The sequence below is a fragment of the Muscardinus avellanarius genome (genome assembly GCF_963383645.1).
Source record: "Muscardinus avellanarius genome assembly, chromosome: 12".
In the NCBI taxonomy this organism is placed as follows: domain Eukaryota; kingdom Metazoa; phylum Chordata; class Mammalia; order Rodentia; family Gliridae; genus Muscardinus; species Muscardinus avellanarius.
Window position 1 is genome coordinate 13,093,165 of NC_137798.1, and position 16,891 is coordinate 13,110,055.

General features: G+C 44.1%; 1 protein-coding gene across 5 annotated transcripts in view; it reads left to right on the top strand.

The window, feature by feature from the left end:
- Positions 1-6,346: 6,346 nt before the first annotated feature.
- FRMD5 (FERM domain containing 5) overlaps positions 6,347-16,891 on the top strand; it is a gene marked incomplete at both ends in the record, with an annotated part of 311,565 nt that continues 301,020 nt past the window's right edge. For all 5 annotated transcript variants that reach the window (XM_080708057.1, XM_080708059.1, XM_080708055.1 and 2 more), the window contains one exon: positions 6,347-6,448. In XM_080708057.1, coding sequence (XP_080564183.1) covers positions 6,347-6,448 — 102 coding nt within the window. The remainder of the gene's footprint in view (positions 6,449-16,891) is intronic.

The following is a 16,891-nucleotide window of genomic DNA, read 5'->3' on the forward strand; positions in this document are numbered from 1 at the left end:
TCCTGTCTCAGCCTCCCAAATGCTGGGATTACAAGCGTGCGCCACCATGCCCGGCTTCATATATATTTTGTAGCTAGAAAACAAACTGGAAATATAAGGAAAGTGAACCATAATTGGAGAATGTAAAAAAGACTGACACCCAAGTCTGAGACATTCTATTGTTTCCAGAATCCATTTTTCTCCCAGTAAATAATTTCTGCACCTTAACTTAGTCCTTTACACTGGCATCATTTCCAAGCGCAGGTCTGATCCTGCCACTTCTCTGCTTCCTCACTGTGAGCAGTGTCCAGGTTCTTAAACACGTCACTAAGGTCCCATGGGATCTTGCCTCAGTGTCTCTTCCGGGCCAGTGCACCCCACACACTATCCGCCAGCAGTGCTTACAGTTTCTGGAACATGATATACACATTTGTGCTTCTACGTCTTTGCTCATGTTGTGTTTTCTACTTCAGATGTTACTCTTGTCTGAGCGTGGTGGCACACGCTTGAATCCCAGCATTTGGGAGGTTGAGACAGGAGGATCATGGGTTCACGGCCAGCCTCAGCTACTTAGTGAGGCCCTCTGCAACTTAGTGACACCCTGTTTCAAAGTTAAGAATAAAAAATAGGGCTGAGGGTGTAGCTCAGAGGTAGAATGCCCCTGGGCTCCATCCTCAGTATAGGAAAAAAAAAAAAAAAGCCACTCTTGCTGGGCCCAGTGGCACACATCTGTTGCCCCAGCTACTTGGAGGCAGAGATGAGATTGTGGCCAGCCTGGGCAACACAAGCAGAGCTCCTCTCAAAATTAAGGTGACCAATCAGAGGGTATGGAATAGGGGAATATGGAGCCTCTTTAAAATGCAGGAGGTACATAAACATATGTATCAAAATTAATCACCAAACAAGCATGGGATGGAGGGAGGGGGAGGAAATGGGATGGGGACTGGATGAGGGCTAATTGGATGATGTGTGCTTGTATATCCTCTCAAGTCTTGTATTCCAATGTGATATATGATTACAATGCACCAATAAAAATAAAATAAAATGTTTGCCTTAAGTCTAAGATCAAAATAAATAAATAAATAAATAAATAAATAAATAAATAAATAAAAAGCCAGGCGTGGTGGCACACGCATGTAATCCCAGCATTCGGGAGGCTGAGACCGGAGGATCGCGGTTTGCGGACAGCCTCAGCTACTTAGTGAAGCCTCTGCAACTTAGTGAGACCCTGTTTCAAAATAAAAGAATAAAAAATGGGGCAGGATGTAGCTCGGAGGTCAAATGCCCCTGAGTTCCATCCCCAAACCCTAAAAAAAAAAAATAACATATATATATATATATATGTATATATATATATACATATATATATAATAAAAAATAAGCGGGGTATGGTAATCCCAGTACTAGAGAGGCTGAGACAGGAGGATTGCAGGTTAAAGGCCACCCTCAGCAATTTAGTGAGATCAACAACCTAGTGAGACCATGTGTGAAAATTAAAAAAAAAAAAATTTTAAAGAGGACTAGATTCGATCCCTAGTAAAAAAATAAAAATGTAAAATAAATAAATATGTAAATACACAAATGCATACCTAAATAAAGTTACTTCTCCCAAATCCCTTTCTTCTCTTGCCTCCTTGGCGCTTTGAGATACTCCCTTTGTGACACAGGGAGGACCTATGCAAATGCCCTTTCTGTGAGGCTTCATTCTCTCCTGCTGAAATAAATGTACCAGTTGTTGGCACCTCTAGAACTTGGTTCTAGATTCGTGTATTGTGTTATAGCTCCCGACACAGACGTCTAACATTCTTTCCTAGACTCTGAAATTCTCAGTCTGTGCAGTCTCTTTCCTCATGTTTGGGCTCTGTCTTATGTATTTTATATATATATATATATATATATATATATATATATATTTTTTTTTTTTTTTTTTTTTTTTTTTTTGGTGGTACTGGGGTTCCTGGAAGCCCTTCTACCTCCGGGCTATACTCCCAGACCTATTTTTACATTCTTATTTGGAAACAGGGTCTCCTAAGCCAGCGCGCGCGGCTGGCTTCGAACCTGCGCGATCCTCCTGTCTCTGCCTCCCAAGCGCGGGGATGACAAGCGTGCGCCACCACGCCCGGCTTCATGTTTGGGCTCTGTCTTATGTATTCTAAAGAGTCATCACAGTACCTGACATTAAATGCTCAGCACATGTTTTAGGTTTGGAATAGCAAAAGCACATGTGCTTCTTATAGTTCATAATTAAAAATATTTCTTCTGAGTGTAAGGGCTGATTGGACTTAAAAATTGTAAGGGTTGGGAGCAAGTGTGAAAGCTGTCTCTTAACCTGTATGTGACTTTTGGCCCTGATAAAAAAAAAAAGAAGGCTTGGACAAATTCGTCAGGGGCAAAACTGTATGGATTGTTTAGCTACTCACATTACAGCAAGAATATACACATTCCTTCCGTCTTGGCATCCTGCTCAAAATGTGAGAAAGAAGAAAGGCAGAGCTGGGTGTGGTGGTACACACCTGGAATCCCAGTCCTTGGGAGGCTGAGACAGGAGGATTTCAGGTTGGAGGACAGTCTCAACAATGTAGTAAGACCCTCAGCAACCTGTTGAGAGTCTGTTTTGTAAAAACAACAACAACAACAACAACAAAAAGCTCTGGGGGGGGGCAGGCATAGTGGTGCATGCTTATAATCCCAGAATTCGGGAGGCAGAGACAGGAGGATTGCAGGTTAGCCCCCAGCCGCAGCACCTTAGTAACGCCCTTCGCAACTTAGACCCTGTTTCAAAATAAATAATAAAATAGGGCTGAGGGTGTAGCTTGGAGGTAGGATGCCCCTAGGTTCAATCCCCAGAGTCAACCTCTCACTCTTATTGCCTGAATATTCTCACAATTCATTCTCTTTCTCTCTCCCCCCCTTTAGGTTCCGCTCACTTACCTGTTTTAGAGGCATACATTTAGGTTGTTACATTTCTTTTATTTATTTATTTTTTACCCTCTACTTCCTTCACTAAATATTCTGTATCCGAGAGGAGGAGCGACTTTGCAGCTGGATTTTATGCACAAACATGGATGTATATCTACCTGGTTTTGATGAGTTTCTAAGCCGTCATGATTTTCTTAGACCGAGCGGGGATACTCCTCAACACACTGGCACGGAAGCCAGTCTAATCCCTGGTGATTGCATTTCTGGCCACACTTTGAAGAAAGACGGCATTCAGCTCCTCCGAGCGCTTCTGGATTCACGGTGTTTTGCCTTTTTATTCTAACAGCTGCTTATTTGCATAACCTGTTAAGGACATTTCCCTATCATCACACTAATGGGCTTCCTCCAGCTTCTTGGACATTTTTCTTGCTCTTATAGATTTTTAAAGAAATAGCGTCTTAGCCTGGCACGGTGGTGTGTGCCTGTAAGCCCACGACTTGGGAGGCTGAGTCAGGAGGATCACAGATTCCAGGCCAGCTTCAGCAATTTAGTGAGACCCCGTTTCAAAATAAAAAATGAAAAGGGCTGTGGGTGTAGCTCAGAGGTAGAATGTACCTGGGTTCAATCCCCAGTACCCAGATAAATAAGTAAATTGCACCTTTTGCCTTTAACGAAAGTTCTTTCTATTTGAAAATGTTCATTATCCCCTCCCGCCTACAGAACAAAGCTGAACTTTGTGGAATACTACTTTGGCCTATTAATGATTTTACTTGTCTCCACGACTTTCCTGAAATTCCTTGTTTCTTCACAGATCTTCTCGGGATGTAGATGCTGTAAAATATCTATCAATTCTATTTCCTTCAGTTGAATAGACTACCTGTATGCTGCAGACAAAAGCAACCTTCTAGGGCTACAGAGGAGAGCTCATGCCCAGTTTTACGCCTACAACATCAGACTCTCGGGTTCTGGTCTCATAATTAACTCTGCCAGGATTGCACCGAAAAGAGGGACCTCCTCCTATGGCTAGTAAATGCCACAAAGGAAAAAACAACCAATAAAAACAGCTGGGCATGGTGACACACACCTGTAATCCCAGTGCTTGGAAAACTGAGACAGGAAGGATCGCAGGTTCAAGGACAATCTCAGCAAGTAGTGAGACTTTCATTTACCTAGCAAGACTTTGTTTCAAAATAAAAATAGGGCTGGGGGCTTGGCTTGGAGGTAGAATGTGCCTGGGTTCCATCCCCAGTTCTGAAAAAAAAAAAAAAAATCCAGGTTACTGAAGTGCTAAATGGGGGGAAGGGGATCGAGAATAATGAGTTTCTTCCATGCCAGAAAAAAAGAAGAAAGATTAAAACTGAAAGGCAATATTCCTTAAAGGGCAGGGGCTGGGGCTGTGACTACATGTGAAGCATTTGCTTCACACTAGGCCCTGGGTTTGATCTTCAGTATGGGGGGAAAAGAGGGGCATTTTTTTTCTAGCCTAATGTAGTCTCTTAATTTTCTTATGTATTAAACCTATATAACAAGAACAGTACAAAAAAGTACTAGGAGCCCAGTATAGAAGCTTACACATGTAATGCCGGTACTTGGGATACTGACACACAAGGATTGCAAATTGGAGGCCAGTCTGGACAAATTATCAAAATGAATAATAAGCCGGGCGTGGTGGCGCACACCTGTCATCCTGGCATTCGAGAGGCTGAGACAGGAGGATCGTGGTTCGTGGACAGCCTCAGCTACTTAGGCCCTTTGCAACTCAGTGAGACCCTGTTTCAAAATAAAGAATAAAAAATAGGGCTGGGGGTGTAGCTTGGAGGTAGAATGCCCCTGGGTACCATCCCTGGTAACACAAAGAAATTAATAATAATAATAATAATAATAATAATAATAATAATAGATGAGGTAGTGGTGCCCTTGGGTTCAACCCCCAGCACTACACATATACACATCAAGTAATATGAAATTATTCATATTTTATTTTTTACTATTTTATTTATTTATTTGCAGTACTGGGAATTGAATCCAGGGGCATTCTACCTCTGAGCTACACCCCAACCCTATTTTATTCTTTATTTTGAAACAGGGTCTCACTAAGTTGCAGAGGATCTCACTAAACAGCTGAGGCTGTCTTCAAACCTGCGATCCTCCTGTCTCAGCTTCCCGGATTACTGGGATTACAAGCGTGCGCCATCACGCTCAGCTTTATTTTTATTTTTGAAACAGGGCCTCGCTGGGTTGAGGAGAATCTCACTACTTGCTTGAGGCTGTCCTTGAATCTGTGACCCCCTGTGTCAGCCTCTCAAATACTGGGATTACCGGTGTGCGCCTCCAAGCCCGGCTGGCATGATTCTTTCATAACATTTCCTTCCCCCAAAATCTTTGAGGGAGAATAAACGCATTCTTTTCTTTGTCTCTTAGCGAAGTTTTGGTAAAGAAGTCTTTAGATGTGGGAGTCACAAAGGAGGCAATTTTTTTTCTTTGTGCTGTGCAGCTGCTGTCTTTTACAGCGGCGTTTTGTTGAGGAAGTCCGAGGATGTGAGAATCAGGGTTCTGAAGGCACAAGGAAAGGATCCATACTTCCTCCGTCCTTATCAGCAGAACAAGCACACCCCAGACCTCCCTTTTGTTCTGGAAATGAAAGGAAGGAGGCAAAGCGTGTTAAAGTGTAGGGTCCCCTCGGGGTTAAACCCGGACGCTTACGAACCTCTGCGGTCTCAGCAGCTGTTTACTTAAGTAGCCCCTACAAAGCAGGTGTTCCCCAAAATAAAGGGAGAGGGGCGCAGAGGCCCGCGGGCGGACGGGCGCCTGGATTCTGCAGGTGCAGGGACCGCGATCCCGTACCCCGCCGCCGCCTCGCCGGGGCTCCTAGGAGGGCGGGAACCGCCGCGCGGCGGGTTCGGGACCCGGTCCCCCGAACACAGCCAGAGCTCAGACGCACCCCAGCAGCCGACCTCGAGCCGGGCGGGCTGCCCACACCTGGCCCGGGGGAGGGGAAGCAGCAGCCATAGGAAGCCCTGGTAAGAGAGGAGCCCGGCTTTGGGACGCTAGGGGGCGGGCCGGCCTGGCTCGGCTCCACTGTTCTCCGGTGATTGCTCCCTCACCCGCCCATCATCCCATCCTCCTACTCCTATTGGCTGTCCGGCCTGCCACTCCGCTCTGCCGCGCCGACCCCCATTGGCCCGCTCCGGCGAGGCTCCGCCCCCGAGCTGGCTCGCTCGCTGGGGCGCCGGGGAGAGCGAGCCGCTCGGCGCTGGCTCTGGGCTGGGGGAGGCGGTGGCGGCTCCCGCGGAGGAGGAGGAGGAGCCGGAGCCGGAGCCGGAGGAGGAGCGGGGCCGCGGGCGGCGGCGGGGTGATGCTGCAGGTGCCCTGGGCGGGCTGAGGGGCGCCGGTCCGGGGTCCGCAGCGCCGCCGCGTCGCTCCCGGGCACGGGCGAGCGGGCGGGAAGATGCTGAGCAGGTTGATGAGCGGCAGCAGCAGGAGCCTGGAGCGCGAGTACAGCTGCACCGTGCGGCTGCTGGACGACAGCGAGTACACCTGCACCATCCAGGTCAGCGCGGCGGCGGCGGCCCGCGGAGCCGGCCGGGCGCGGGCTGCCGGGTCCCCGCTCCCCGGCGGCCGCCCCGTCGGGGCTCGGCGGCCGGCTTCCTTACCTCCCGGGTTGGATGGATCGAGGTTTATGTCATAATCCCCCCCCTAGCATTTGTGAGTCAGAGCTCTCCCAAGGTGGAACTGAACGCGCAGCCCAGGCAGAGTGGCCTATTGCAGGGAGCCCAGCCCTGTGGGCTTTAACGATCCAGGCCCCCTCCCGCCTGTGGACCCCCCAGTCTTAGGGTGCTGGTCATGTCTGGGGGGCGTGGGGGAAAGGTTTAGCAACAAGTCCCAGCGATCGGGGGTGGGGGGAGGTTGTTAGTGGCCAGAAAGAATCGGTGACTTACAAAAAGAAAAAAAAAAAAAAGAAATAGAAAAAAAAAAAAAAACAACCAAAAACCACGCCAACAATACGATGCTGCTGCTGCTGCACACCATTTCTTTCAGAACCTGGCCTTTTTTTTTTTTTTTTTTTTTTTTTTAAGGTTTTTCTTTTCCCCAGCCCGTTTGCATAAGCTCCCGCACTAGCGCTGTGCGCCGCGGTCCACAGTAGTAGTCTTTCCCAGGAATGAATGCAGTTACAGCCCTCTCTTCAGCTTCATAAAGTCAGAGATGGGAAACGTTGAAAATGCTCCGGGGTTCAGGTCCTCGGCCGGGTTCCTGCGCTCACCGCGGAAACTGCTCTTTGTGGAGAAGCAAATTGAGTTGGCCCCGAGGGGTCTCTCACCGGGTCCCTTGGTTTTGCAGCAAGAAACCAGAGGAGGCTTCACGGCTCAGAGGCGGATGACAAAAACTCCCGGCCCGGGTCCTACCCTCGTGGCCGCTCCCCCCCCCCCAATTTATTTATATATTTATTTTGCTGACAATGCTCAAAAGCGGAAAATAGCGGTGGATGAGAAAGACGTTGGGTCGAATAGGAGAGCAGCTGCTCTCTGCTGACTCCGTGCTCTGAGCTGAACTGAGCAGAGGCTTTCCACTTTGCATGTCCACCACGACCAGCTCCGGGCTTCAGTGATGACCGCTGCCAAAGAGCCATAGGGCAGAGAAAGAGCTCCAGATGTCTTTTTAAGGCTGCTTAAATACACACTAAACATGCTGGCCGCGAGAGAAGGGGTTTGTGTAGGGTATGAGAGATGTTTTGTATTCCCTTATTCAATGAGTGGCTTGTTACTTTTTATTTCTATTGTATCATTTGTTGTGTACAGTTTTTGTTTGTTTGTTTTGGTGGAGGAGAAAACACGGGATTGACATCTTTGCTATTTGATGACATTGTCAAGAGCTTTGAAAGTATCGTTTTGTTTTTAAATTTAAAGCCTTTACACAATAGCCTATCAAGGGCAGTGTGAGATTTGGAATTCATGGGTCTTAAGAACACTTTTCTCATATTGAGGTGAGATAAACTTTCTGGAGCAAGTCATTAACTTTGCCCAGGTACAGAGTGTAAGTGAAATCACTCACATCAGCACTCCACCAGAAATGACTGGTGACTTTGTGGTTTAAGGTGTCACAGTGAGGCCACTAGTTATTTTTCTCAGCCAGTGGGCTCTATGAGGTTGGTTGAATGGTATTATAATTGCTGGTAGTTTTTTTTTTTAAATCGTCACTGAGAAGAATATTTTTAAGTTACGCAGGACTTATTGGGCTTATGTGTGTTGTATCCTACTAGGGTTGTGTTTTTTTTTTTTTCCTGCTGCTCTTATTTTATGTTATAAAAAATTAAGCGTGGTGTAGTATGGCCACAGTATAGAAAGTATCCATGGTGTAGGTGTGTTAGTGATTGTGCATTTGTTTCTTGCACGGGATCCAAGAAATAGAGGGATTCTAAAACATATGTAATGCCATTATTTAGCACCACTATTTGAACTGCTTTTGTTTTTACCCATAAAGATTAAGTAAAGACAGTATCTTGTGTGCAATTAATATTTTTACGTTTAGTTTTTTATTATTTAAAGATTGAGCTTTAGGTAATTTGCCCTCCTGTACATTTGTAGAGGGGGGGGGAGAGAACATATTTGTCAAACTGGTAGAGAGTCTTTTATTTTTTATTTATTTTGGTGGTATTGGGGTTCCTGGAAGCCCTTCTACCTCCAGGCTACACTCCCAGACCTATTTTTACATTTTTATTTGGAAACAGGGTCTCTTAAGCCAGCGCGGCTGGTTTCGAACCTGCGCGATCCTCCTGTCTCCGCCTCCCAAGCGCTGGGATTACAAGCGTGCGCCACGGCGCCCGGCTGAGTCTTAAATTAGCATGGAAAGAATAGGTGAGCTTATTGGGGTAAGCCATATTTCCAACATTTTAGGAGCTGCAGTACTATATATATAGATATAGTTTAACTCTTTAAAAGTTGTATCATGTTTGCATTTCACTAAGGTGTCTACTCTAGAAGGCTTTTCATGACTTTTGAGATAATCAGATACCATTTCAGGTACTGTGGAATTAGACAGGAATCTGTAGGTTGGAGTTAGAACAGCCACATTTTGGTAAATTTCAGTCGGAGGCAATTCTGTCAAAGTATTGGTCTAGCCTTTCATATTGCAGCAGCTTCACTGATCTAGCACTTAGGATGTAATTATTAAGGTAATCAGAATGCCTTATGCCTTCTAGTGAAGGTTGCCACCGTTCCATATCTATTCTTTCATTCTTTCTGATACGAAAATCTATTTACAGACCACGAGAAATGAAAGTCTACATGGGGTTTGTAGTATAATTGCTCCCCTGTGAGGAACAGTGTTAACACCTCCCTGCCAGTTTTGAAGGTCATTGCTTCATAAATACAGATTTGGTCCATATTCTTTTCACTCATCTGTTTTATTCATGCAATCTATATTTTCCACAATTGCTCTCTTAATTTGCTATTTTATTTGGGAGAGAAAAGGAAAAGAAAAATAAAAGGTTATGTTATATCTTTGAACTCAAGACTAAATGGAGTCATTTAAATGCCCAGGCAGGCAATATCCTGAGAAAAATGTTTTTTAACTATCCTTCAGTTTATAATAGTTACAAATTATTGAGAATACATAGAATTTCTATTAGAAATATATATTGGAAAATATATATCTTAAAATGAGAAGTTTTAATAGTTTTTTTTTTTTTATGTGATTACCAAAAGGTAAAGCTACGCTAGAAATGATTTTTTTTTTTTTTTTTTGCTGGTGTTAGGGATTGAACCCAGGGACATTCTACCTCCAAGCTATACCTCCAGCCCAATTTTTTTATTCTTCATTTTGAAACAAGCTTTCACTAAATTGTAGAGGGCCTAAGTAGCTGAGGCTGGCTGGCTGGCTGGCTTGCTGGGAACCGGATCCTCCTATCTCAGCCTCCCAAATACTGGAATTACTAGCGTGGGCCACCACGCCCAGCTCCTAGAAATGAATTTGATTTTCCTGGTGACACATTAAAATAACGGATTTAGCAGCAATGTTAAAGTAACTTTTCAGTCAATCACTGCCATAGATAAGATGCAGGTGCAGAGGCAGTTCTGTAGCGGAGCCCATGTTTGATTTGATCGTGTCTCAACCACTTAGTAAATTTGGGATCCAGGGTGAGGGAGGGTAGGAAGAACGAATGGAGCCCTGTGCTTGACAAGTTCTCTGCGTGCACGGTTACCATATTCCTCTCAGAATGGGCTTTGGGTCAACTGTATATGCATTGTGCTGGGTGAGGAAAATGGGATTGTGGATGGTGGACTGGTGGGAGAGTGTTTCTTGGATGGCTGATTATGTACGATGCAGGCTGCTGGGTACTTGGCCTCTCTCTTCCTAGGTCAGAGGAGGTGGTGGTATTGTTGAGCGGTAGGTGGTATTATTACTATTTTACAGATGAAAAAGCAGGGTCCAGAGGTCAAAGGAACTTGCTCAGTGCTTATAGGTGGCCCTACTATGTTTCCACTCTGCTCTTCTTGTCTCTGGTTTTGTTTCTCTCTCTTCCATTCTGACTCCCCAGGCCATTTCATCTCTTTCTATCTTAATTTCCTCACTATTTCATCGTAAAAATAAAATGATTTGGAAATACTAAGTAACACTTAAAGCAGCCTAATAGACTATACATTGTGGTTTATTCTCTTCAAGTCAAAAATAAAATTGGGAAATGTTTTACTCTTTTTTAGAGAAATAAATGTTTATGCCTGCAGTCTTCTCAGAATGATTTCTGATTAGTCTCAATGACATTGTAAAGTCCCAGGCTGGGATAACTTAATTCTTTATTAAAGTCATTCTCTAAAATTCAAGAGTTCACATTTACCTCCCTTCTGTCCTACCAAGTCTTTGGCTGTAGGGGGCCATTTATTCCTGGACTCTCATTTGTCTTTTCTAAGAATTTCTACTTTATATTTGGTAAGTAGAAGCCTTGGTTTCATTAATGCGAAAGGGATGTTGTTAGGAAATTAGGATAATTTTATTCACTGAGAAAAACACAAAGCTGTTGTATTCGCATGAATACTGATTTAATTTTTTTTTAATTTTAACAGATAATTATGCTGTCTCAGTATCTCTCACAATAGCAAGTCAGTTAGACTCTAACTCTTGAAATTGAGATAACTCCCAAATTTTCCTTCTAGAATCCTAAAAGCACACATTGTTTCTTAATTTCTATATTAAATCTATATTGGCTAGAACTAATGCAAATCTATCTTTTCGGTACAGGAGGTAAATTCTAGATACGCAGCTGCGTGCTCATTCTTTTTCCCGTTTAAGGAAGTGTCAGTAGCATCCAGGGGAGTTGCAGAAGCGTTCACCACAGTGGATTGTCCTCATGGGTCTTTGTATGAATTTGCATTCAGTTAAATGCCTGGAATGAATACACTCGATGAGGCAGTTCAACACAGCAGCTTAGAAAAGAGCATGCGATTTTTGAAGCTTCTGTTTGTTACAATTGCCCAGAGACTCATTTATCATCGTTGGGCTTTCATTAATATCAGACTTTCAAGAAAGACATTTTTGTTATACATTTGTATGGTTTTATGTATAGGTATGAAAATGTGCTGACACACCACAGTAAGAAGCAAGGCATTAATTGTAGAAGAGATTTACCCATGATGAAATAATGACTTTATTAAAATGCTTAAAACGACCCCAAATTTTTGTTTAGATTACACTTTAGAATTTATAAAGGAGAGAGTAAAAGAAAGCTATAAATCATGAAGAATTATAGCAACTAATTCGGGCCTCACATAGCTATAGTTCAATAAATATTTGTTCTGGTTTGTGTTACATCATTGTTGTGTTAGTGTCAACACTTTAAGATTTCTTATGCCTGGAAACAATAAACGTTTTCTAAGAACCGTATGACTTTTTGTAATTTCAATCCATCCCAGTCCAAACCATTTTTCTCTGCAGCCCCTCTCCCCAGTGAGAAGTAAATACAGTGTTTATGGAGGCTTTAAGGTCTTTGATAACTTTCTGCAGTTACTCTTTGTTGAATGATTAGAGTTCCAGTCTGCGAGCTCCTGTGAGTTTTTAGGATTTCAAACCTTTCAGTTCCCCCCACCCAGCCTCTGCATTCCACCCCCGTCTCTGCAGGTGGAGAGGGCTTAGATCAAATGAATCCTGTGCAGGGCAGTGCAGCCTGGAGTGTTAGCCAACTGCCAGAATTAGGATTTGGAATGTAGGGATCATCTTGCCACTGTTACCTCCTTCACTCCTTCTCCCTAAGCCAGTACTGCTTACAGTGCGATGTAGTTCTTCTCACAGTTCTTTTTTCCCCTCTCTCTTCTTTCATTCCTTCCTCTATCTGTTCTTCCCTTCCTCCTTTCCTTCCTCTTCTTTCTTACACTGGAGAGTGAACCCAGGGGCAGTCTACCTCTAAGCTATACTCCCAGCCCTTTGTATTTTTGAAGCAGGATCTTGCTAAGTTTCTGAGGCTATCCTCTAACTGGTGATCCTCCCATCTCAGCCTTCCAAATACTAGGATTACAGCCTGACCCACAGCCTCATTTTCTATTCTCCTGTCCCAACAAGGAATGAACCATCCTACCCAAACTGCTTCTAGTTACATCTGTTTTAAGCAGAATTCATCTTTGACAGCCTCACGTATAACATTCTGTCTTACCTGTGGAGCCTGTTTCAATGGGCAGCTTTCTGTGGGTCACTATTTCCTCAGGTGTGCCTAGTCATGACTTGAACAGCAAATGTGCATATCATGGGGGATTTGCAGCAAACTTCCAGCCCCTCTTTCACCTGTATGGTGTTCAGGGAAGGGTAGTGTTGTGCTCCCGGAGGCCAGGTGGCAGTCATTATTCCTCTTGTTTTCTGGCCTTTACTCTTTGGTCTCTGGTCAGCCACCTGAATGGTATTCTAATGCAGCTGATAAATTTTAAGGGTCCTAAATCATCTCCATTGCCATGTTGCAGATTGAATGATGTTTTCTCAAAGATGCCCAGTGATGTGTCTATTCCAACATTGAAGCAGATCTCTATTCCTTTAAGACTCTAGACTCTAGACAACACAACTCTTTGTACTTTTACAGACACTTTAAAGATAGGTCAAGACAAGAATAGCCAATGTTTCAGTCAGTATTCTCACTGCTGTAATCCTAAATACCTGACCACCACAATTTAGCAGAAGGAAGATTTGCTCACAGTTCTGGAGATTTCAGGAGTTCAGTCCATGTTAGGTTAGGTGAAGTCTGAGGAGCTCAAGGGAGCACAGAGAAAGCATATAAGGACTGTGCTCTCAAACCACAGAGGCTGGAAGCAAGAGCAGGAGGGAACATATATAATACCCAAGGCCAAACCCCAGGGATTCCTTCTTAGCATTCAAGCCCCACCTCCAACATGACAGCCTCCTCTCCATGAGGTTTAGGGGGACATTGTGTGTGTGTGTGTGTGTGTGTGTTTCACAGGATCTTACTAGGTTGCTGAGAACCTCACTATGTTGCTGATGGTATCCTGGACCCTGCAATCCTCCTGTCTTAGCCTCCCAAGTACTGGGAATACATACATTCTCCATCATGCCCAGCTCTAGGGGGGACATTCTGAATCCAAACCTTAATGCCTAGAGAGAGTAGAGTCTAAATATACATCTCTGAACTCCAGTTCTTTCTTTTTTTTTTGTGGTACTGGGGTTCCTGGAAACCCTTCTACCTCTGGGCTACACTCCCAGACCTGTTTTATACTTTTTATTTAGAAACGGGGTCTCAAGTCAGCGCGACTGGCTTCGAACCTGCACGATTCTCCTGTCTCCGCCTCCCAAGTGTGGGGATTACAAGCTTGCGCCACCATGCCCGGCTTGAACTCCAGTTTTTTGAGAGACTAAACCCTAGATTTATTTTCTTTTGGGGGGGGGCTTGTTTTGTATTGAGGGTTCAACTCATGGGCATTCTAACCCTTAGCTCTATCTTAGTCCCTTTTTTAAAAAAAAATTTGGAATAGGGTCTCACTAAGGTGCTGAGGGCCTTGCTAAGTTGCTGAGGCTGGCCTTGAACCTGCAAAACCCCGTCTCAGTGTCCCAAGTACTGGGATTATAGGCATGCACCACCATGCCAGGCTAAACCCTAGATTTATTTATTTATTTTTGTGGTACTGGGGGTGGAACCCAGGGGCTTTACTACCTTTGGGCTATACTTCCAAACCTATTTTTTTTTTTTTAAATATACTTTATTTGGAAACAGGGTCTCACTAAGTTGCTGAGAGCCTCACTAAGTAGCTGAGGCTGGCTTCGAATCTGTGTGATCCTCCTGTCTCAGCCTCCCAAGCGCTGGGGATTACAAGCGTGCGCCACCACGCCCAAGGTTATCATGTAATTCTCATTATGGTTGTCAATATTTTGACCAAAATAGAGCACCGTTTTTATCACTTGCAATTGCTTATTATTTCTAAGGATGTTGTAAGCAAGAGTACTTGTGATCTTTCTAAGTATTATTTTCTAGACTTAGACAACAAACTTGTAAAGACTCTTGGGTTCAAATCCTCGAGGCTTTTTCCTGCTGCTATCAGATTAAGCACAAACTCGTGTGAGTCAAGTTCCCTAGCGATCCTTCCGTGCCATGCTCATACAGACAAAATAATTGGGCCGCATGCTTGGCAGCCCTCGAGTTTGTATACAATAGCCCCATTCACTTGTCTACAGAAAACACGCCTTTGACAGTGAGCATAGCTTCTCCTCTCCCCTCCTCTACTTCTGACTTTTTGTATGACTATGACCTCATCTGCTGGTGCGTGTTTTGAAGCACTCTGGACCACTCAGAAATGTTCTAGGACTCATTCCCAAGTGGAAAGGACAATTTCAAAGCCTCAGAAAACCTCTGCCCACCCGGGAAAACCACTCAAGATCAGGAACCAAGCCTGGAGTGGTGGCACACGCTTGTAATCCCCGCGCTTGGGAGGCTGAGACAGGAGGATCGCGCAGGTTTGAAGCCAGCTTCAGCTACTTAGTGAGGCTTTCAGCAACTTAGTGAGACCCTGTTTCCAAATAAAAAATATAAAATAGGTCGGGCAGTATAGCCCAGAGATAGAAAGCCTCTGGGTTCCACCCCTAGTACCATAAAAAAAAAAAAAAGAAAAAAAAAAAAAAAGAATCAGGGACCAGACCAGGTGTCAGTGGCACATGCCTGTAATCCCAGTACTTGGGAGGCTGAGACCAGAGGAGTGTAGGTTTGAGGACAGCCTTGCCAGTGTATTGAGACTCTTAGGAACCTAGCAAAACCCTGTTTCAAAAAGAAACAAACAAATAGGGCTGAGGGTGTGTAGCATTCTACAGCGCCCTGTGTTCAAGCCTCAGTATCACAGTAAACAAACAAGCAAACCAACAGAGAAACCCAAAGGATCAGGAACCATTCAAGAACTATAGTGGATCTTGGTACCAGTTTGATGCAGTTTTCACGTGCTTATCAGATCATCTTCCTTTGTTACAGCCCAAGGGCTCTTCACTTTTTGTAGAAAGCATGGAAGATTGACTAAGAACTGGGTGTACAGTGATTGTCAGGGTGTGGTCCTGGACAGCAGTATCAGCATCGCCTGGGTACTTATTAGGAATGTAACTTCCTAGCTGCGCCTGGTGGCACAGGCTTGTAATCCCAGTACTTGGGAGGCTGAGACAGGAGGATTTCAGGTTTGTAGCCAAACTCAGCTACTTAGTGAGGCCCTCTGCAACTTAGTGAGACCCTGTTTCAAGATAAAGAATAAAAATATAGAGCTGAGGATGTAACTTGGAGCTACCGTGCCCCTGGGTTCCATCCCCAGTACTGCAAAAAAAAAAAAAAAAAAAAAAAAAAAAAGGATTTTAGTTCTAAGCAAATGTCTTTTGGAACAATTATAGTCATAAGATTCTGTGAGCATAGAAAAATGGTTAAGATTTTTCTTTTCTTCTTTTTTTGGGGGGGGGTACTGGGGATTGAATTCAGGGTCATTTTACCCCAACCCTTGTTTTATTTTTTGTTTTGTTTTGAAACACAACCTTGCAGATTGCTGAGAGTTTCACAAGTAGTTGAGGCTGTCCTCAAGTCTCTGTTCCTCTTGTTTCAGAGGCCCAAGTACTAGAATTACAGGTGTTCTCCGCCGTGCCATGGGCAAGACTCTAAAGATCCTACAGTGGGTCACTGTACCAATTTGATGGTGTTATATTTATCAGGTGTTTTGTTTTGTTTTTGTCGCCCAGGCCTAAAAACAAAATGATTACTGTATGTTGCTTTTCAAAGGAATTTTCTGTACAATTTACAGGATTGGGGAAAAGGAAGAGTAAGTGCCCCTGTCAAGCAAGAACTTACAATTTAGAAAGGAATTGCAAACACATAAATAGAAAACGTATAAACGTGGAATTGGGGGCAAGACAAGGTGGTATGTTGTGGCAGTTTGGATGTGGGCAGGATCTCGGGAAGAGGGAGGGACTGCAAAATAGATTGCTTAATTTTTAATGGAGGTGAGATTTGAACAAGGTTACTAAAGAATGCTAAATTACTAAAGAAGGCTAGTAGAGGGCACTCTGGGCTGAGTTAACAGCAGATGGCTTCTAGATGGAAAAGCTAATGATGCAAGGGCTTTAGTTTTTCCTTTAGTATGATTATCTTTCTTACTTTGATATAGTCGAGTCAAACAACAGAAATGTACTTGCTTAGGGAAAATGACTGTCAGCAAATTTCAATCATACTCGGCATGCTGCGGAATCAGTTCAAACCAAAATGAATGCATAAAGCTGCCGTTGAATTAAATCAAATTCTAAACCCATGCAACACAAATTCAGATCCTTCACATAGCAGTGGCATCATATAAAAAAAGTCGCATTCAGATTTCAATCTTAATTTAATAGCTGCAGCAACTACACACGAATCGTATTTCCAAGACACCTCTTCTCTCTGGCATCAGTTGAATGATCTAACAAAAAAGAGGGACATCTACCGGGCATGGTGGCGCACGCTTGTAACCCCAGTACTTGGGAGGCTGAGACAGGAGGATCGCATGTTCAAAGCCAG